Genomic DNA, 23401 nt, shown 5'->3' with positions numbered 1-23401 from the left:
AAATAAAGCCATTATATTTAAACTTCTGGTGGTTTGTTTTCCACATGATCAGAGAATTAAGATCTTAAATACCAACAGTGAGCTCAGCATACTATGGTATGTGTATCAAAAATATATATTTATTATAAGTTTCCTGAGTGTTTAGAAATTAATCTGGATTCAGATGCTTTTAATGAAGCATTTTCACCCCTGTTGTGCTGATGCAAACACTGTACATTTTACAAAAGGTAAGAGATAAGATGGATAATCCTGAGATTTATGATCCTAAAGTGTGATTATGCAGACTGCTGTCAGTGTCTTTTAAAGTCTATTCTTTATATAAAGATTTCAGATAAATATCTTGTATAATGGTTTCTGGTGTATCTTACTAGAGAGATGCCATCTGCATAAGCTGGTTTATTGAAAAATGTTCTGGTTCTTTGCCTGCTAGCTACATTCTTCTGTCTAAATCCTATATTCAGTGTTTAGAGAAGAAGCAATTGTTAATGTGCATACATTCAAATTTATCAACAAAGGTGGTGCAAATGAACAGTAGATAAAATTGGGAAAGGTAGAAGAATGTGGTGAGAAGTATGGTGTAGACCATAAGGGAAGCACATGCAAAACTCTTAATAAATGCAAAAAGACTATGCATAAGTCTTATGAACTTTTGATGCTCCAATTGGCTTTCACTTCTGCTTTTCAGCAAGATTCTGTTGCTCAGGATTCGGGTAGTGTGCATTTTACAGGCCACTTGTTTATTACAGAGACTGCTCTTTTCTTGTGCAAATCTTTTAATGATCATGTCTTTCTGCTTATTTTAGAGGCACTGAATGGCTTACTGCCTGTGGACTCTTTTCACAAAAAAGATGTGGCAAAGAGGCCTGGAGGATACTTGAAAACAGCATCACTGCAAAGGATAGAATTTCAGCCTCCCTCTGACTGTGGACCATTGATCCTGAAGGGGCTTGAGCATCATTGCAGAAAAGACCACAGAATTCCTAACAACTGCTCTCAGAAAGTGCAATATAAAACTGAGTTGGGATTGTTCCATTGTGATAAATGTGTGAACAGGGCCCCACTTTCTCTTAGTGTGGCAACAGGATCAGCTGGAAATATGGCAGCTGGCCTTCAAGTGCAACAATCTGATAATCAGACCTTACCTGTTTGTCCTATGTTTGATGTTTGTCAAGAAGACACTTTGCCTTCATACAGCTCATATGCACACCAAACCAATTGGCTAGATCCTATAAAAGAGGTGACTCATCATGATGGATCACAAGGGAAAGAAAGAATGCATGCATTAAGTCAGAAAGAAGTAGATCATTACAAGGATTCTGAAAGCAAGGACATCATCTGTAACTCTTCCAGTTCTCAGGATCATTTTAATTCAAGTTTTAGCTTCATTCAACTGTCATTAAATTTAGCTGCTGAAACAAATGGCACTGAACACCCATCACACTATGGTGCGTCTAAAGAAGTGCTGCATATTTGTGGAAGAAAAAAAGCTGAAAATGTTAGTTTGCATGTTCTGGAGGAGAGACAAAGAATTACAGAGAAAGAATTGTGTGCTTTATCCAACCATACAAGTGGCAAAAAGTGCCAGGGCCTGCAAGAGACTGCAGAATATAATAAACTGCAGAATTGTGAGAGTGTCTTGCTTTTACATGCAAATGCTGGATTTTGCTGTTCCACTGATTCTTTGGGTGCAGCATCTGCTGGCTCTTCTGTGACCTCAGGCTATGAAAGTAGTAACGCTGTTAGTGATCACAGCTGGGATGCTCTGATGAAGAAATATGAACCAGTGCTACAACAGTGTTTAATGGACAACCAAAATATATTAAAGGTTGGCACGTTCTTCATGCCTATTCTATATTTTAAGATTTTAATGAATCAACCAATTGGTTGTACGGCAAGATAAGAAGTAGGCATAGGAGCACATTTTTATGTATTTATACTGTGGACCAGCAGATATGATTGTGAAAATTTCACTGGCTGGTTGTAAACATATGGAGCCCCATGGCTACCTCACTATTACCTCCTTAGCCTTCTTAACTCATAGCCTGAATCTAGTTGTTCATCCTTACTAGAATGTGCCCAATAAATCAAACTTTCATAAGAATTGACTTACAAAATCCTATTGATTCACTGGATCTACTTCAGTTGGGATAAGCAATTAGATTTAGGACCTAGTTCTCTGTTAGCATGTCTACTCCCTTTCTGCAAACAGAACATGGACTCTAGGCCTGGCTAAACAACTGCAGAGGGGCTGTTTCTGCCCCCACTTCCGTAGACCACACTGTCACTGCCAGAGTGCTTGGACGTAATGTCACATCTCTGTTGGTTCTGAGTAGTGTCTGACATGCTGCTGTATTTGGATGTTTGTGGTGTGTATGGTGTGTATCATATGGAGGATAAGGACGGGAGCAAAGTGGATTGCTCCTGTCTTTATCCCATCTCATTTACACAATTGGGGAAGGATTATGACACCCCATGCACTTGTCCTGTTCTTTTCCCGGCCTAAGGTGTAATGGACCTGTCATTTGGTATTAATGGGAGCTTCTGTTAATACCAAATGATGGATCCATTACACTTCACAGCTGGGAGAAGAAAGGGATAAGCAGTATAATCTTTTCCCTGATCGTGTGAATGAAATGGGATAAGGACGGGAGCAATCCACTTTGCTCCCATCCTTACTTTCTGTGTGATAAACTCCTATGTGGATGCACTGTGTGTTAAAGGCATGTTTTGTGCTGGATGTTGTTCCCCCCTCACACTTTTTTGGGTAAAAAAGTATTTGGTGGGGGTCTGAGGGCTTGGGGGACTTGGGAAGCTGGGTAGAAGAAGACACAAATGGAGGCTTCAGGGGCTACATATGGCCTGCAGGCCACACTTTCCCACCCTTGCTCTTAGCTCTAGACTAGGTTTTTCCTCATGCTTTTATTGTGGTGCTTCCATCCCACTTTCCCAATGGTTTTTCCTGTTATTTCATTGTTCCCCAGTTCCTTGACTGATTGAAAATGAAAGGATGGAGATGCATAAAAGAAACAGGTTATCTTGAACTTTTCAGATTTTCATGTGACTGTCCGTTGCTGTGCATAACAAAACATGATTCTTGTTTCATATTACAACTTGGAATATAATGTATTATATCTTATCTTTTCTATTCTCCTTTTGAAATATACTTGAGCATTGTAGATAACATGAATATCCTCAGAAATTTATGAGTAAAACATGATGAAATTGACTTGCATACTTTTTTTTACTGTAAATGTTCAAAACTACAGATAGATGCATCTACATATTTTTAATCAATGCAGGTAAATTTTTTAATAAGAAAACTCCAAAGGCTTCAGGAGAAAGCAGTAGCTGAGGATGACTATGAGAGAGGTGAGTCATTTTTCTTTTCACTACAGGAGTGCTTTTGATAGTACTTAGTTCGTTCCTATGTGTGTGTGTATGTGCCTTCCAGTTTCCCGTCAACTGATGGCAACCCCATGAACTTCATAAGGTTTTCTTAGGCAAGGAATACTCAAAGGTGATTTTCCCAGTTTCTTCCTCTGAAATATAGCCTACACAACCTGGTATTCATTGGTGGCCTCCCATCTAAGTACTAACCAGGTTCGCTGGTTAGCTTCCAAGATCAGACAGGATGTGGTGTCTCTAGGCTATTTAGGACCTCTAGCTCTAAGTAATTACTCATGCCTCTAGGGCAGTACTTCTCAAATAGTGGGGCGGGCCCCCCAGGGGGGGTGCGAGGCTCCGTAAAGGGGGGCGCAAGGCTCAGGATACAGTGTTATGCAAAGGTGTACTTATAACAATTTTATAGACAAATGATACTATTTACAGTCGCGCGGGGGGCACGAAATGTTTTCTTCTTCCTGGGGGGGGGGGCATGACAGAAAATAATTGAGAAGCACTGCTCTAGGGTAAGGGAGGCTCAGGGTGGGAGTACAATACATTTTTATCCTTAGCAATCTTGTGAGCTAGGTCACATAGAGCGTGAGGTCAGCTTTGCTGAGGCCTCATTTGCTGAGCCATTTGAATCTTAAGAAAAAACTAATAGCATGTAGAAAAAAATTTAGGCCTCACAACATAAGGCTAATAACATATGACATGTAAATGCGTACTGCAGCCCTGACCTTTTGGCTTTTTTAATGGAAGAAAATCGGTTTGGGGAGAGATTTACCCCTTTCCTGCCTGTCAAGTCTATGCTCCAGAGTCTGTCCTTCTGAAATGGCTGTTCTGTATTTTAAAACATGCTCTGTATCTCAGTTGCACTTGTGTGCATATAACATTTAATTATCCCCTATGTAGTTAGGGGACAGTCAATTTCCATTAAATAAATAAGGTAAAGTATTGGACAAAAAAGCAGATTTTTTTGCTTCTTTTTGCAAGCTCTAAGAAAAGTCAAATTCAGACCAAAGCCTTATACAGGATTAAGGGATTTGTGAGAGCAGTGCTAAACTGAAATCTGTTCATTTATAGACTTTAAGGGCATACACTGGAAGTAACATAGCTTCTGACTAGTTTCTAATCAGCAGCTTCCATCTATACTCATCATTCAGACAAGTGAAGAGTGAGAAGTTAAAAAAAATAGATTTTCCATCCTTCTTCCTGCTTCTCAGCCTTTTCAATCCATACCTGCAAGTATGCATATTAAATATGTTTTTGTTGTTATTATGTTCCTCATGGGTTTTTTCTTGGCATGATTTGTTCAGAGGGAGGTTGCCTTTGCCTGTCCCTGAGAGACAGTAACTTTCCCAAAGTCACCCAGTAGTTTTCCATGGCTGAGCAGTAAATTGAACTCTTGTATCCAGAGCTGTAGTTCAGTGCTCAAACTACTACACTACACTGGCACATTGGATTGTTTACAATCCTAAATAAATGACCAAAGGTTATAAGCATGTTTATGTGCAACCAGTCTTGCACATACTCTCTTCAGCATCTTTACTCGTCCATCTGTTCTGTTGGTTCTTGTGTTAAGGGGCCTCACCTTGTATGAGGCATATACCTACTGCATACCTTTTAGTAGGAACTATGAAATTTCCAGTTCTATCTTTGCAGTTTCACACAGTTTCTCAGAAATGCTTAGTATATTATAGTTCTGCTGTTACACCTTCACAACATGCATAAGGGAATATTTAGTTCAGTTTGGGAAACATGTGATCCTCCAGATCCTCATTCTCTACCATTGGCAGTGCTGGCTAAGGCTGATGGGAGTTATAGCCAAACAATAACCACACGTTCCCCAGCCCTGATTTATTTCTTCCTAACTTTTTGCTGCTTGACCTACTTCTCTCTCTCTCTCCCCATCTCTAAGACAAGTTTTTAGGACTGCTTTTTATTATTTTGTGTCATATGAGCAGTCTTCTCAAGATCTTTTGTGAAATCCACACTGTTCATCTCAGGGGGAAAGCTTTATGATCTTGAAAGCTGAGAACAGCAAGAAAATTAAGATCCTGACCTTTCTCTCCCTTTGCTGTCATATCATTTTCAGTTCTCTTTGCAGAAACTACTTTGTAGTTTGGTGAAAATAGCAAAGTCACACCTGGTGGGAAGTTCTAAACTAGGTGAAGTATGGGAAGACTACTTGCTTCCTGTCTTCTTTGTAAAATAGCTACTTAACTTTAAAGATACTTTCATGATGTGGAGAGCAGGCCATATGTTGGGACAGGGAGGAAATAGGTCAGGGTAACTAGCAGGCCCCTTAATGACAAAGGGAACATATTGATGGATATTTTGGGAAGGCTTTTAAGTGGAGAGACATAAAAGAAATCATCATCATTAAGAAACAAAGGGAGTACATTAAGTAACAGAGAATGAACATCCTGTTATCTAATGTGAAGTGGAAGGCTTTCATGGCCGGCATCCATAGTTTTTTGTGGGTTTTTCGGGCTATGTGGCCATGTTTTAGAAGAGTTCTAGAACTCTTCTAGAACATGGCCACATAGCCCGAAAAACCCACAAAAAACTATCCTGTTTTATCTTTACTAATGCCCCTTACAAAGCATCATCCAAAACATTATTATAGGATTTCACTGCACGTGAATGAAGTTCTCACTCTGAACCACTATGGCTCTGTTGTATGATGTCTCACAGTCAACACATCCTGAATATGCATTTAATCAGGCTATACCATTTGTTGTCTTCATCCCCCTTTCTCCTTAGAATAGAGAATAGAATAGTAGCTTAGCTATAAGAAGCGCTTTTATGGCATAGAATTGCTCCCATACTAGTGTAAATTGTTGAGGGACAAACCAGAGATTGATCATAGAATACAGGCAGGCTGCAACTGTTTGATGGTGGTGATGTGTTCTATCCCTTCTCCTTTCTCTAGTTTGCATGAAGAACTTCTGTTACTTTGTCCAAAATGCTGCCCTACTTAGACGTTTATCGCACACCTCCCCCCCCCCCCCCATTATGTGAACTGGAAGGGGACTCTCGTGGCTGTGCGTGACCTGGAAAAAACGGATTTTATCGCACAGTGAAGCATTCTCAAAAAGGCTCCATTCTGTCCCCCGGCGCCAAGCCGTCCCCATTCAGTGCTGAGGAGCATTAAATGTTCTGGTTGGAAGTCTTCTGACCAAGGAAAATGGCACCCTTCAGCACTGAATAGGGACGGCTTGGTGCCGGGGGATGGAACGGGGCCCTTTTGAGGATGATTTGCTGTGCGATAAAATCCATTTTTTTCCAGGTCATGCATGGCCCCAAGAGTCCTCTTCCAGTTCCCATAACTGGAAGGGGAAAAGGTGTGTGATAAACTTCTTAGAGTGGAGTGGTCTGCTAGTAGCCTGAGTAGCCACAGCTGAACTAAGGAGATTATCGCATGGCTTGATAAATCAATTTACCTCTATGTGGCTTAAAGTTTAATTTGGGTGGCATCCTGATATTACAGCAAGGTTTTTGCCGCTGAATTTGCCACCTGAATACATCCTGGGTGCATCCCCACTTCCAGGAGCGCACCAGCGGCCATTTTCTTAACTCAGAAAACTCCCAGATCCGAGAAGAGCCACGATGAGTGCTCCTTGAAGCAGGGATGAACCTGGGATGTATTCAGGGGGCAAATTCAGTGGCAAAAACCTTCTGATAACATCAGGATAATGCCTGAATTAAGCTTTAAGCTGGATAGAGGCAAATCAATTTATTAAGCCATGGGATAAGCACTTAAGCAAGATGTAGCTGCAAATGATGTGCTTATATTAATACTGGGTCCTAGAATTATTTCTAGCAGGGAAGCGAGCTAACTATAGGCCAACAGAGATACTTCCAGTCTCAAAGACAACTTCAGTGCCTGATCTTTCAGAGGATAGGCTTGTCTGAGAGATGACTTACATTTTCCCAGACCTGCTTCATTGTGTTCCTAAATGTAGACTGGAGGACTGAAATTATTTCAACCCCTTCATTTGTTTAGAATTACTGAGGTTTTATAGCAAAATCAGAACTTGTAATGTTGTCTTTAAAGAGTATGTTTGTAGGTATATGTGACTTTTGCTTCTCCAATTATAGCTCATTAGCATTATTTGACATTTGAAGAGGGTTGCATTAATTACACATTACTGGCATGTTGTTTTTAAAATGCACCAACACACACACACACACACACACACCAATGATCAAAATCACCTTAGAGCAAGATTGTAGATATAATTAGTAAACATTACTTGCTGCACTACACATTACTTATTGCACATTGTTACTGGTTGTTATGTTATTTTGCAAAATGGTAACGTAATAGGTGAAATTGTTACTGAGGGGACTCTTGTTTGACCCCTTGGCTGTTGGCCTTTGGGGTCCCATAAAGTTCTGTTGTCCTCCATGTTATTTAATATGTACATGAAACCAATAGGAGAAGTTGTCTGGCATGCTGGGGTGCAGTGCTATCAATGTGTGGATGACACCTAATTCTACTACTCCTTTCCAACCCGATCCGTGGAGGCTGTCTTCATCCAAAATCAGTGTTTGTCATTACTTTCACATTCCGAGAGGCACCATTCGTCTTCTGATGATGGGTGGTGGGAAACCCATCATCATCATCTGTCTATTTATTTATTTATTTCCAGGATTTATATCCTGCCTTTTCCCCACAATGGGAGAATAGTCTATCTGCCTAGTGAGTTTGAGTAATGCTATTGCCATCAGACTTTATTCTCCTTGCAGCACTTACAGCAAAATACCATAGTGGCACTTTACAATTAGCAAAAAGTTTCTGTTTGATCAATGAAGTTGTAGTTTTATAGTATGTAGGTATATACTGCTAATTTATGGCAAAATCCATGTCTGCTCAGAAGTGAGTCCCACTGAGTTCAATGAAATGTCCTCCTAGGTTTGAGTGTACACGATTTCTGCCTTAGTTGTAATTAGTTATGGAAATTGGAGACCTCTGTTTCAATATTTGGTTAGGGAATGAAGTTCATGCTGAAAAAAAGGATAAATGTATTACTGGAATATTATATGATTTCCTGAATTAGGACAATTAATTGTGTTTGCTATAATTGTGATTACTACATTAGTCTGATAAACCTGATGTCATTTTTGAAATGATTGAGAATCTCCTTTTAATCATAAGACTGAGTTCACACATCTTTTTGATTCTGTGTAGAATGACTAATTTCTACAAGAGCTGGTTAATTAGAATTTATGGTGCTTTAATTTAATTTTTTTATTTTTACTGATATCACAGAGAATAATTTTTGCCTAGAAATAGGTACTAATTTCTTATATGTGATGCACATCAGGTACCCAGTCTCTCTGGGTAACAAAGTCCCCCCCCCCCCCCCCATTACTTCCTCTCCATTCCCCAGATAATCCTGTCAGATTGAATATTGAACTCTCCTGCATCTGGATACTTCTCTAATCCAGATACATACATTCATTGCCTCCCAAAGGTATAAGGTCACATATTTTTGTATTATTTTCTTTAGTGAGGAAGATGGATGAATTAAAATTAAACAATTAAAATGGCTTTAACCTGGCTGACATTAGGTAAACCCTTTCATTATTTCCAGACTGCTAAAGATGCTTGTATTTGTATTTGAAGATAATGAGCAATTATTGACCTTTCTGGAAAGGTTTTCACAGAATAATAGGTTTGTAAAATAGTAAATAGTGATTGCTTAGAAATTCTGATTCATAAAAAAAGAGACATTTTGAAGGACCTACATCCACTGTTTTTAATTAGCAGGCAGGGATCTCAATGGTATTACATATATTTCACTGAACGAATAAAGATATTCTTTCATTATTATGGATTTGGGGTGATATTTCCCTCTGGGCAAGGTTATATTTTTTCTTGGGTTTATGTTGGCATATCTAGGCTATTTCTGCTGTAACAAAAGTAATGTATTTAATTTACTTATTTCCTTCCCCACTCCATTCTTGTCCCTAGTTCTCTTGGTGAATTTAATCGAGATTTATATTTTGACCAAGGAAACCCCATCTATTACTAACCTGTATACAGGGGTGCCACAAGTCGAAAGGCTACTTGAAGGTATTTGTGCATGGATGTGCATGTACACACACACACACACACACACACACACAGGCAATATGATCCCAGAGTTCATTGGTCAGAATGATTAATTAATTGAAGCTGGTATGTTTTCAACTAGTTCCTCAGGAAATGTAGATATAATTGTGATAGATCTATGTGCTCTATGGGACTGATTGGTTTGATGGCATCAGTTGCTTGAGCTACATTATCATGATTTTGTGCCAAATCCAGCATGGGAAGGACTTTTTGGCTGCCTGCACAATCCTATACTACTATGCACTGACTCAACCATGGACTGATGGTGATTCTACTTGGCCAGAACTCTGGAGAGGTGAGAGCCACTACATACATACTTGACCATGCCCTTTCTGGCTCATTAAACAGGCCAGAGAAGGACTAGTTGAGTAGGCTTAGTCAGTGCCTCCATACAACAAGGCAGAGTTCCAGCTAACCTAAAGGAGGCGATCCGAAGGGAGAAGCGGGAGATGTAAATAAAATTTATTATTATTATTATTATTATTATTATTATTATTATTATTTGTTAGGCATTTGTTGAAAAGGTTGTCCCTGAATCCCTCTATAATAGATAATTCTTGGCCAGTGTTTGACATACCATTCTTGGGCAAGGTATTGGAATGCATGGTGGCTTCCTTGCTTTAGGCATTTCTGGGTGAAACAGATTATCTAGATCTATTTCAATCTGGTTTCAGTCCTGGTTGTGGAACAAAGATACCTTTGGTCTTGATGACTTACAACAGGAACTGGATGAGTGGAGGGGGGGAGTGTGTCCCTGTTGGTTCTGCTGAACTTCTCAGCAGTTTTCAATGTCATTGACCATGGCATCCTTCTGAATTGCCTTGCTGGGATGAAACTTGGATACATTGTTTTACAATGACTCTGTTCCTTATTGGAGAAACCCAGAAGCTGGTGTTGAGGGACTCTTATCTGATCCCTTGGCTCTTGGCCTGTGGGGTCTTGTAAAGTTCTGTTATGCCCTCCATGCTATTTAATATGTACATGAAACCATTGGGAGAAGTTGTCTGGAGTTCAGGGGTACAGTGCTATCAATATGTGGATGGCACTCAATTCTACTACTCCTTTCCACCCTAATCCATGAAGGCTCTCTTTGTCCAAAATCAGTGTCTGTCATCAGTATGGACTGGATGGGGGAAAACAAACTGAAACTTAATCTAGACAAGAAAAAGGTGCTCCTGGTCAATCAAAAGGGAGATCAGAAATAGGGTTTCAGCCTGTGTTAGATGGAGTTACACTCCTCCTGAAGACACATGCTTCCATGTCATACCTCAAAAAAGAGTTTGAATCAGTGTCCTTTGTATAAAGGTCTGTTTCCAATGAGGTTCCTCTTTTTAATATCAATAAGTCCAAAAAAATCAATCCTTGAATAATCAAAATTTAGTTCAAATTTTATAGTGTTTTGTACATTGTTAAGGTATATATGAAAAGCAAATAAATCAGTCTCGGTGCCGCTCCATATAATGAAGATATCATCCAGATATATTTTGTATTCTAATATGTTGACTTTGAAAGTATTATCTTGGTTCAATCTAAGAAATAATAGCATAATACATATAAATAATATAAAACAATACAGGAAAGGGTTCAATAAAACAGGCAACAAATAAAAAACGTCAAATAGCAAAATAATAATCACGCAATGCCTTGGAACACTTCTTAATAATTTTGTTTCAAAGTAATCTCAGCTAATGTACACAAAAAATGCGTTGGTGGATATAGATAGTCCTTTCTCTTGTCAAGTGTAGACTCTATAACTTCCATTGCCTCATCATGGACTATATTAGTACAAGAGATGCCACATCAAGAGTCACTAAGATACATTCATTATTGGGTAGTTTTATCTGTTCCAGAACTTGTAAAAATCATCCCATATCTTTAATGTATTTATGGGACAAAGGGCTTCAAATAGAAATCCACAAATTCAGAAAGGGGTTGGAACCACATCCAGATATGATTGGTCTACTGGGGACTGGAAATTTATTCTTATGGATTTTAGGCAACAAATAGAATACAGGTATTCTTTCTTCTGATGGTAACAAAAAAAAAACCCGTATGTATTTTTGTTGATATAACCATCCATAAGTGCCTCACAAATAATCCCAGAGATAGATTTCAAATTTTAATTGTTAGGATCCTGACTGCATGGGGCATAGTGTAAGGGGTTATCTAATTGCCTATAAGCTTCAGCTAAATAATGTTTTATATCCAAAACTTTCCTATATATTATGGTTTGATTATTTTTTCCTAGACCTTTCTGTTTGCCATACTGGCTATAGGGATTACACAACTTGTTGTTGCAACAGCTTCACTAGCTGCCAGTTTGTTACAGGGCACAATTCAAAGTGCTGGTTGTGACCTATAATGCTGTATATGGCTTACTAATAATAATAATAATAATAATAATAATAATAATAATAATATGCTTTATTTTTATACCGCTTTTCCCAGGTGATCAAAGCGGTTCACAAAATCGTTTAAAACTTACACATCATAAAAACAACCTTACAAAAACAATAAACATTGAACAACATGCAATAAAGACAAGCAAGATGGTGGTCAGGAGGAGGGCTTGTCTTCTTTGCAGGCGGAAGCCTGTTGTTGCTGGCCTGCTTCTCTCCCCCTCAAGATGGTGGTCGGGAGGAGGGCTTGTCTTCTTTGCAGGCGGAGGCCTGTTGTTGCTGGCCTGCTTCTCTCCCCCTCAATATAAGCTATCTGGCACACTGTATGAACCTGGCTGGGCCCTAACATTATCAGGAATGGCCCATTTCTGAATCCCACAACTGTCACAACTGTTGATGCATGAGAGGGCCTTCTCAGTGACTGCATCTAGACGGTGGAAATCCCTTCCTGGAGAGGCCAGAATAGCCCCCTCCTTGCTGTCTGTCACCAGGCAAAGACCCTTTTATTCTGAGAGGCTTCAAAAAGGAAACATTTTTAAAGCATGAGTTGAGAGTGTTGTAGTGTTTTAGACAGAACTGTTTTAATTGTTTTTTTAAAATCTTTTAATGGTATTTAATCTTTTAAAAGTCTAGTTTTAAATTATTTCAGTATTGTCAATAGTTTAAACTGATTTTAATGTTTACTTTTTGTATTATTTTGTATTTTTAAGCTGTATTTTTTTTAGATTGTAAACTTGAGTCTTGAAATTGTCTTTACTCCCAATTTTCATAGAAAGGTGAATTAATAATAATACTTATATGCTTGATGTCCTTTCTAGTAAGAAGAAATAGGCAACCACTCCTTGCAGTGGTGCATCCTTGAAATTTTTCTTCCACCTGTGGAATTTGTTACTTTAACTAGTGAGGGACTGTATTCTTCCCCTATTCTAGGTTTCTAGCTAGATTGGTTCAGTCCACACACACTCCTTTCAGAATATTACCAACAGCAAATTATAGGCTTTAGTTAAGAGTATGGTGTGAAGTTACAACTAGTTCTCAAGTATTTATTTATTCATATTTTATTTATTTATTTTATAGCCTGCTTTTTGATCAGCATGGGACTAAAGGCAGTTTACAGCACAGATTAAAACAAAATGAAACTAAAAACTTGGTAATAAAATTTTTAAAAAAGTAAAATAAGTTATTTTATTAAAACCACAGAACAACACTTTTTTTTGTAAAAAAAAACAACAGCAATAGAAGAAAATGGTAAGATGTTTGTGGTGAATGCCAGATTAGTTTTTAAAAAACAAGAAAAGAAAAATGCTTGGCAGTGGAGATGATAACAGCTGTTGCTGCCCAATCGTGGTAAGATGTATATCTTTTGATTCAAAATTTAAATAAAGTTCCAACTTCTCCCTCTTTTAGTTCAAAAATCTAGCAGTAGTTGTACCGCTAATTACTGTTCATTAGCGGAATTGTTAGGTATGGAATGTATCGGATCCTTGCACTATATTTCAACTTTTGTGCAGCTGTGCAACTACAGCCTGCCCACCCCAACTGTGGGCTTGCCACGGATTTAAGCATCTGTGTATGGCAAGCCTTATTGTTGCTAATGTCTGTGCTTGCATGTGGCACCATTGTAAACCATAGAATCTGAGGTCCTGCAGTTTTTTCATCGGGGGGGAGGGGGGAGGTTCAGAATGATCCTGCAGATAAGAAGGGCCCACTGTACAATCCAACTTTTGTGCAACTGTTAGGCCACTGTAAAATAGTTGATATTTTTCTTTGTGTTTGTGGGAAGAACAGGCAATCTTCTAAGGTAGCCTCCCAAAGACCTTTAGATATGATGACTCATCTAGAAAAAGGCATTGTGAAAGTAGTTGGTTCTCTGTGGAAAGTAGGCTGCTCTTTGGCTTAGTAGCTTTCTCTGTGCATGAAGATTTTTTTTCCTGTCTGTCCTTGCTTCTCTCTGTGCTGCATCTGTCTGACACAGGAGACTCTACCCAGTAGAAACCCAGGAGTCATCCCGGGAATGGGTTGCTGGGGGGAGGCTAGCAGCATGTTGAGGGAACTGGTGGCAGCACACTGATCTTCCAGGCTTCCTCACAGCACATGCTCCTCCTCCTCCTCTGGGGCTGGAGCACCGCTTCCGGATGTCACCTGTTGTGGTCCACATCCTTCACACCTCCCTAGTGATGCCACTGACTCTACCGGCACCACTGCTACCGTCAGCATAATCTCTTGCTTTACTGGAGCACTCAGTATCACCACCTAGGTAAGATAGTGCCATTTTTTACATTTAACTTTATTGCAGTTTTACCACCACCACCACCACCACTACTTTTTTTTACTTTTTACTCCTTCTGCTATATGAGTGCTCACAGCATCGTGGCTGGAGATGGTAAGGTCATAGTGGAAAATATAGAAAAGATGCTGTATCTTTAAAGTAATTAGGTTAACCTGTTAACACAATTCATGGCCTTGCAAATCTCATTGAATTAATGGATTGCATCCTTGGGAAACCATCACAAATTAATTGGGTTTCTAAACTTATGTTATCAGGAGCTGCACAATAATCTGCTTCATACTTACTCTTTTAATCACTGTCCTTTCTTATAACTTGTAATATTGTGATATATTCTGCACAATATGATTTTAAATACCAATTAAATAGGATGCTTTCTGCTGATAAATGAATAATACATTCATTTGGTTATCAGTTATCATGCCCCTAAGTATCTTGACTATCACTGACCACAAATTAATTTATATGCTACATACTGAGCATGGTTTTATAGTTGAGAAATGTTTGCCTTTATAAATTGAGTTGACACAGACTCAATGAATATTTATAACCATTAATGGGAGATTACATAGTCATCAGATGTGAATTAGCTAGTTTGGCCAATTAGGCATCAGTATATATATATATTTTTTTAAAAAACAGATATTATTTTCACTAAATACACAGATCACAGTCTGTTGCAAGCTTCTCCTTGGTAAGTCTGATTGAAAGCAATGGGAATTGCTCATTGTTTTGCTGGAAAATGCTCTTGATTTAATTATAACCAATATGTACAACATTTCCAGATCTTTTCCTAGTTTTTGCATAATTTGAATGTACATACATATTTTTCTAAACATAAGATCTTTTAAAGATGCAGATGTTTCTATCCTATGGCATATATGGTTAAGTGCATATTATGATTTCTTTTCCTCCTTACTTTAATTTTAAATGTAACATGCTTTAGGTGTTAGGATTTATTACCCAGTTTATTACCCAGTTTACAGTCTGTGTGATAAAATGTCTCATTTGTCTTTGTATTTACTTGCAATATCCTCTTGATGGCCACATTACCATATGTTTCCCTAGCAGGTAGAATGGTATGAGAAAGTGATATAAAAACATTTTGCCTTACAGAGCACAGAAGGGAAAATTCTTCTGTTGTCCAAAGATGTTGGAGTGTTGTCATGGCTCATTATTCATGACAGATTTTGACAGCTCTCAGGTTAAATTCACTGCTGAAATTCCCTCCCCCACTTTATTATTTAAGTAGAGTATGTGTGAAAAGGAGATGGAAAAGGTAGTTTCTATTTTTGGAACAACTTGGAAGTTTCGATAGGACTTTTGGAGGTCATAAACATTTTAAGTGTTGCTTTTTATTATGGGCTCCAGAAATATGTTGATGTGGAAGGGATGTTTTTTAGGTAATGCCATCTCGGTTAGATTTTATAGTAGAAACCAAAAACTATATTAAAAATGTGGGAATTATAGCCCATTATTATTTTTGTTATGCATTATTCATATGTATTATGCTATTATTTCTTAGACTGTACACCTTGGGCACGTTTATTCTTATCTATTTTACTGTTTGTATATACAGCGCTGTTCAAATCTACAGTGCTATATAAATAAAGCATAATAATAATAATAATAATAATAATAATAATAATGATGCTAGCTATAGAATGCAACATTGCTTGGAAGAATAAATAACTATAATTAATTATTGTTCAGTTCTACCTGCTCTGCAAGATGAACACCACCTTTTTGTGTGATCAAATGTTTCTTACATTGGGCATCATAATTGGTTGACCATGAGAAATGATTATTTTCCTGATTAATCACCAAACCTATTACTGTGTATGAATGGAAAATAAGTGCCTGCTCTCAGGGCATCCTAAATGAATTTCTTGTATGCCACATAGCTACATATTAGGTTGAACCATCCCAAATATTCCATTTAAATTTGGTCAGAATTCATATATGTGTTTGTATGTCATATGTTTATATGTGATATGGTTATTAACTGAAAATAATTTTATTTATATGACTATGGCAAACATTCATACTTTTTAATTCTTTGAACTCTTTTAATTTAAATATTTCAAATCATAGAATCATAAAATCGTAGAGTTGGAAGAGACAACAAGGGCCATCTAGTCCAACCCCCTGCCATGCAGGAAATCTCAATCAAAGCATCCCTGATAGATGGCCATCAAACCTCTGTTTAAAGACCCTCAAGGAAGGAGACTCCACTACACTCCGAGGGAGTGTGTTCCACTGTCGAATAGCCCATATTGTCAGAAAGTTACTCCTAATGTTGAGTTATGCCACATAATATGCCACATTTCCTAAAAAATAAGATAAATTAGTTTAGTATAGTTTAAGGCAGCCCAGCTCAAACATACCTTCCAAATGTGGTGAAAATCTAGTGAAAAATAATTAGTGTACCCACCAGAGCTCTTTGAAAGTGAATTTTATGTTCCACATAGCTTGTGTTTCAACTCAGATATTCTCACACATTTTACATGAAGAGAGAGCAGACAAAACCTATGTTTATTTCTGTAGATTTACAAAGCAAAGCTATCCTGTGAGGCAGGACTGAAAGAAAATGGCATATCCTCAAGAAGCAATGAAACAAAAGAACATCTTAAGATGAAGCAATGAGTGCCACCCTAATTTTACCCCCCCCCCCCTTTTTTTAAAAAAAGTCATCTGTTCTCATTTCCCCCTCTTTTCATCTATGTGATGCAAGTATTTCTACTCATAGCCACCTTGGGAAATAAAATAAAATTAAAATATTGTAGCACTTTCTGATGTAAAGCTGTAGTTTTCACATTCGTTTTTTAAAAGTCGTAGGCCCAGTACAGACAGGCAAAAAGTGCTGTCCTGGGGCCAATTTAAGAGCTCGTGAGAGTGGAGCGTCCTCATGCACCCAAGCCCTACCATGCTCTCCCGGCGCCATTTTGGCGCGCATGCCTTCAGATGATGCACACGCCGATGCCATGTGTTGTGAGCTGTGTCCAAATGACATGGTGTACAACATATGTCACCACCTCCACTTCAGGGCGCTAAAGGCACCTTGGCAGCAGCAGAAAAAGGAGTCACATTTCGCAGCTCCTTTTTCTGAGTTTATTGTTGCCGCAACATATGGTGGCCATGGCAACGATGTGGGGGATAAAGGAGTGGCTTCTGTCTGCCCCTTTCCCCCTGTCCAGCCCCTTAGTCTTTTTTTTTAAATCTATGCTCCTGTTGTGGATGATAGGCTTTAAAAGGTTCTGAAAGAATAGAGTAAGGCAGAGGACCCAGATTTCGTTGAGAATTCAGATTTATTCAAAGCTAGCTGTCCCAAGTGGAATTCCCATTCCAACAAAACTGAGGCATTGAACCAAAGAAAATGGCTACCTTTATAGGAAAACAGACAAAGAAAACTCATCTTCATCATCTCATTGGACATTTCACACTCTAAACATATAAATTTCCAGCAATCATTGTCCAGATACATTTGGATACACCCCATTGTCCCTTATCAGCTATGTTGGCACTCAGAGGCCCTTCTGCCAGTGAAATTACATTCTCTATCAGTCTTTTACTAAGGCTCTTTGTTCTCTTTAGGTGCCTGGATGAACGCTTCACTTTGAACATCTTCACATCTGCCCCAGTTCTGCACTCCAATCTCTCAAAATCCCCTGTTTTAAACTGCATGTACTTTGGTTCACTCTCATATTTTATTCCCTCTGTTTATACATATTGACTCTTGCATATTATCAAACATTGATATTTGGGTTTGTCCACCTCACTCTAAAGATAGAACTTCTAAAGAAAAAAAATAATCTTCCTTTCAAAGTAACCCATTAAAGTTAAGATTTCCTGTTGTCCAATGACCCTTAACTGGATCATGATCTCTATATTTTTGGATTCATTATAGGAACTTTGCTTGCACTTTTTGTATTAGTTAAAAAGAGAGAAATTATAAATCCCAATAGGACGCTGGTGGTGTGCTGAATGATGCTTAATCTGTTCCTCCCTCTGTATTGACTTTTCCAGTTGGCTGTTATGTTACATCCTTTTAACTATTGTAGAAAATATTTAGGGAATTTTGCTGAGTCTAAAGCACTCTCCTTTAATGGAATTTGATTTGATTAGAACAAGAGACATGACAGGTTAAAATCCTTGGCCAAGAATTCTTCTCCTTTAGCAAAGCTTTTAACATGAGAAATTAACTTGCAGAAAAACTCAAAAACCTTGAAGGCATACACAATTCCCTTAATTATTTTTTTTCTCCATCAAACAAACCTTTACTTAGAACTCTCCAATTTGCCCATTCAAGCAGATATGCATGACAAAGCCCCATGGTTTTTAAAATGAAAATCATCGGGAACCAGTTGCTGTGATTTTGTAGCAGAGACATAGGAGATGTGGGAGAGAAGTGTTTAATCACTTTCCTGCTAGCTGATTTCCTCTGTTCAAAATTGCTCCCCCAAGTTGCTTTCTCCTCACGGAGTCCCAAGAATACAGAAGATTGCTTAATTGTTTTCCTGCTATCTGTTTTTCCATCCAGAATTCCTCTTGCTGCTCTCTTCTTCTTGCAGGGAAACAAGAATCTGGAACTCAAGATGGGGAAAATCAGGGCATGAGGTAGGGGAGATTTTGATCAGAAAATTAACTGGCAGGGAAAGGATTAAGTGCTCCTCCCCTCTACCTCTTTTGCACAAAATCAGTCTCCTGAAGCTTATTTTCATCATTGTTTTAAAAGGATATTGTTGCATGCATTTGTTTGTGACTTGTAGTTGGCCCCTAAAGTGTTGAATAAGGACCTATCTATATTTTTTGGTTAGCCTTTTGGCAAAATAGTAATTTCAGATTATTTTTCTCTGAAAATTGTCTGACTATATAGCCTGAAAAACCCACAAAAAACTATGACTATATAGAATTATAGAGTTGGAAAAAATGCCAAAGTCCATCCTGACCAACCCCCTACAGTGCAGGGAGCCACATCTAAAGCACTCTGTGTAACCTGTTTTAAATAACTCCAATGATGAGAGCCCACCACCTTTTGATGCAGGAATTGTTTACTCACTGGGGTGGCAGAAGGGGAGAGACAAAAAAGGACTCATCTCACATTTTTCTGGTCAACCACAACCCTGCAGTGACCCGTTAACACCACATATTAACAAAGAATACAAAATGACATCAGGTCCAATAGACCACACATTTCCCTATGACGAACTCACTTTGCTCCACTGTTTTTTGTCTTCTTGGCATGCATCAGCCTATCAACCAATAGTTGTTATTGGTTGCCTCTTAATCTAGACCATCTTCCACTCTGTTTGGATGCTACCTGATCCAATCCCCTCTCCCCCTTTGCCACCCCAGCGATTGAGTGATGGAATTTTAAATGTACACAGACATACACACATACATGATGGAGAAAAAAACCCTGTATTTTATTTATTTTTTATTTATGGAAATGTCCAGCCATGAGATCAGTCATGAGAGTTAGATCTGGTTACCCCTTCCCTCTTCTTCCCCTTTTGCCTGAATGTTGCATTTGTTTTTATTCTTTTTACTCTTCCCCTACTCCATCATTCACTTGCTCACTCATGCAGATGTGTGCAATGTATGTATGGGGGGGCAGGGGGAGTGTGTGAGATCTCTGCATGGCTTGAAAATATTCTGTTATACAGTATATACATAAATTCCAAAGAGCAAACCTTGATTTTACTGTTTTATAAAAAGGGACACCATTTTACTATACCATTGTAAATAAATGGAACTTGAGCACCCATGCATTTTGATATCCACAGAGGTTTGTAGAACCAAACCCCAACAAGGGGCCTCAGATATTATATCTGTTAAGGAAAAAGCAACATGGGACATACAGTGAAAGAAATAAAACATGTATGTGAGAGTCAGGGTGACTCAGCAGAAGCAATTAAGAGCCACACAGGTGTAAAAGGTAATGGAATTAAAAAGTCCTAAATGCCAAGGACAGAAATGCAAAGTGGATAATTGGATACACCTGAGAATTGTTAAGTGGTCAAGGCTGAGATGATGAAATCATTAATTCTGGGTAGTAGCAGTGGGTAGTAGTAGTGAGGAGTATTGTTGTATTGGTAGAATAAAGTAGATCTTTTATATAAGACTACTGAGTTGTCTGGTGTCTTGAGTGAAGATACAAGAGCCAGCTGGATCCTGAAGAAGTGGGAAGACTTCTGTGGAAGCAAGAGTGAGAAGGCTTGGAGAGTTTGTCAGGGTCTTCAGCCTATTCTCTGTAACTCTGCTGCTTTAGAGCAAAGCTTTAGCCACTGGCCAAAACTGGTCAGCGCCGGTGCGTAACAAGGTGGTGAGTTTGAGCCAGAGGTGAAGAGCTACAACTCCCATCATCCCTGACAAGGGTTACGGGCCCAGTTACTGCAGCACCCAGCATCCACAGAAGCTGAAAGTTCCAGAGAGTGGAAGACAGTTTTGTGGAAGACAGATCATAGCAAGCTGTTTGCGCTGCACTGATAAGCTCCGTGAGTAACTCCTCCTGTGTTTTGATTAAGCCCGAAAGGGGTCAGCTGTGCATACTCAGAAGGACTGTGTCAATTGAGTCACTGCACAAATTAAGATGGAGATTTTGAAGTTTAGTAAATTGAATAGAAGCAACTACTCCACCTGGAAGATTTATGCCCAGTCTCTACTAGTAAAAGAAAGTTTGTGGGCCACAGTTCAAGCCGGGCTGCCAGCAGACCCAAATGCAGCCACAAAAGAGAAAGATAACAAAGCCAAAGCCTGTCTTTTTCTAATGCTGGAAGAAGACTTGATTAATGATGTCAGAGATAAGGAAACCGCCAAAGATGTGTGGGACACTCTGCAGAGACTACACACTCCTTCGACTGCCTTTGCAAAAATGCTATGGTCTAAGAGAATTTATAGGCAGAAGATGGCAAAAGGCCAGTGTGTAAAAGAACATTTAAAAACAATGCAAGACTTGTTTGTGCAGGCTGAGCTAAGAGGAGTTGAAATAAGTAGAGAACAGCAGTGTTATATTTTGATTGAATCTTTAGACCCTACTTGGGGGAACATTACCAACAGTTTGCAAAACTTACCGGAAGCAGAGCTGACTAGAGACTTAATTGTGGCCAGAATTCTGGAAGAAAACCAGAGGAGACAGTCTGAGAGAAATGACGCAGCAACTTCTAAGACTGTGCCAAGTGAGCAAGCCAAGCCTGATGTGCGTGGGCTGGACCAGGCAGCTTCTTCGAGGGAGCAACGGAGATGTTTTTACTGCAAAAAGATCTGCAGAAGCACTGTAATCTTTTGGCTGCTGATAGAAGCAAGCAAGAGAGCAGATGGCAACCATGGCACGATCAGAGGCAGAAGCAGTCCAAGCTGCCATTTTTGAAGGACAATAGAAATAATAATAAGGTATTTGCCACCATGATCAAGGAAAAACAAAATGCAAACTCTAAATGGCTTGTAGATTCAGGAGCTTCGTCCTCCATGTGTAACAATATTAATTTAATTAGTGATAAGAAGCCAGCAAATGTAAATGCTGTAGTTTTGGCTGATGGGAATGAGCTCAGTACTGTAAATCAAATGGGAACAGTTTACATTCCAGGGCTAAAAGAAAACTTTAATGATGTTTTGCACGTAAAAGAATTAGAAAACAACTTGTTATCAGTGAGCAGATTAACAGACAGAGACTACATAGTCACATTTGAAAAGAATCTGTGTAAAATAACATTGAATGGGGAACTGCGTGGCATAGGTTTGAAAAAGGATAAGCTTTATTTCTTAGAAGAAAATGTTGATAATTACAAGGTAGAGAATGCTAATAGTATTGATAATGTTCCGTTGCACAAAGACTGCATACATGAGCTCCATAGAAAATTTGGCCATGCAAGTTTTAAGTGTTTAAAGAATTTAATAAGCATGTGTCCAGATCTAAAAGTGGCAGAATGTAAAAATCATTTAGACTGTACTGTTTGTAATCAAGTCAAGGTCAGAGCTTTTCCAGTAGCTAAGAAATCTAAGAGAATTGCTCAAAGACCATTTCAATTTGTACATGCAGATGTAGCCCAAGCAAATTGTTTGTCATTAGGAGGAAGCAAGTATTTCCTAGTAATTGTGGATAGATATTCAAGATATGCTTTTGTAAGAATATTGAAAAATAAGTCTGATGCTGGGCAAAGTTTGAAAGCATGGGTAAGGATGATTGAAAGACAATTTGATAGCAGAGTTGGGACTATTGTTACAGATAGAGGTGGCGAATTTTTAAACAACCAGCTGTATAATTGGTTTCAGAAGGTGGGGATAAGACATGAAACCACTAACCCTGCTTGTCCAAGTGAGGATGGTTTAGCAGAAAGGAAAATCCAAGACATTAAAAGGATATCTGCTTGCCTGATGGCAGATGCAGGAGTTGGAGACAGCTTCTGGGGTGAAGCAACTCTGACTGCCATACATATAAGTAATAGGTTGTTTCATTCAGAGATTGAAGACATTCCCTACAGGGTCTTGTATGGGAGAGTGCCAAATTTTAAATATCTAAGAGTTTTTGGACAATATGCACATGTATACATACCTGCTTGTTTTAGAAGGAAAGGAGAACCAAAAAGTAAAAGGCTAATGTTCTTAGGATATTCAGGGAATAGCTACAAGTTTCTTTTGGGAGGAAGAGAAGTACAGTACTCCAGGTCTGCAAATTTTGAAAGACATGCTGGCTGGGACAAGCTGCATGCCAACAAAGAAGTGTTCTTGAGGTTAGGTAGCTCAAGTGAGCAAGAAGCCCAGACTGAACCAACTTCAGGAAACGGAGGGGTTTCAGTCAAGCCAGAAGCCTCTACTAGCAGTAGTGGTAGTACCTCAGATGAGGAGACACAATCAAGACCAGTAACCACTAGGATGACAGAAGACAAAAGATTTAGCAGAAAGACAACTTCTAGTGCAGACAGTGATGAGGAGAGAGGCAGAACGACAGAATTCATACCCAGGCGTAGTCACAGAGTTAGGAAGTCACCAGATAGATTTGTTGTGACACAGGCAAGAGCTTGTACAGTAGTAGAAGAGCCTGAGAGTTTTGAAGAGTTAGAAACCTTTTCTAGGGAAGAACAGGAAAGATGGTGTGAAGCAATGGATAGTGAATTTAGTTGCTTGGTGAACAAAAATGTTTTTGAAGTTGTGGATAGACCCATAGATAAGAAAGTGATTGGTTGTAAATGGGTATATAAGAGAAAGGAA

General features: G+C 38.8%; 1 protein-coding gene across 1 annotated transcript in view; it reads left to right on the top strand.

The window, feature by feature from the left end:
* DISC1 (DISC1 scaffold protein) overlaps nucleotides 1-23401 on the top strand; it is a 196470-nt gene that overhangs the window by 572 nt on the left and 172497 nt on the right. The window contains exons 2-3 of the mRNA XM_089529454.1: nucleotides 686-1825; nucleotides 3300-3369. Of these exons, the coding sequence (XP_089385580.1) occupies nucleotides 686-1825; nucleotides 3300-3369 (1210 nt within the window). The remainder of the gene's footprint in view (nucleotides 1-685; nucleotides 1826-3299; nucleotides 3370-23401) is intronic.

This window comes from Sceloporus occidentalis, unplaced genomic scaffold (assembly GCF_023333645.1).
Source record: "Sceloporus occidentalis isolate IW3139 unplaced genomic scaffold, rSceOcc1.0.p SCAF_6, whole genome shotgun sequence".
In the NCBI taxonomy this organism is placed as follows: Eukaryota; Metazoa; Chordata; class Lepidosauria; order Squamata; family Phrynosomatidae; genus Sceloporus; species Sceloporus occidentalis.
This window is presented reverse-complemented; position numbering and strand designations above follow the sequence as displayed.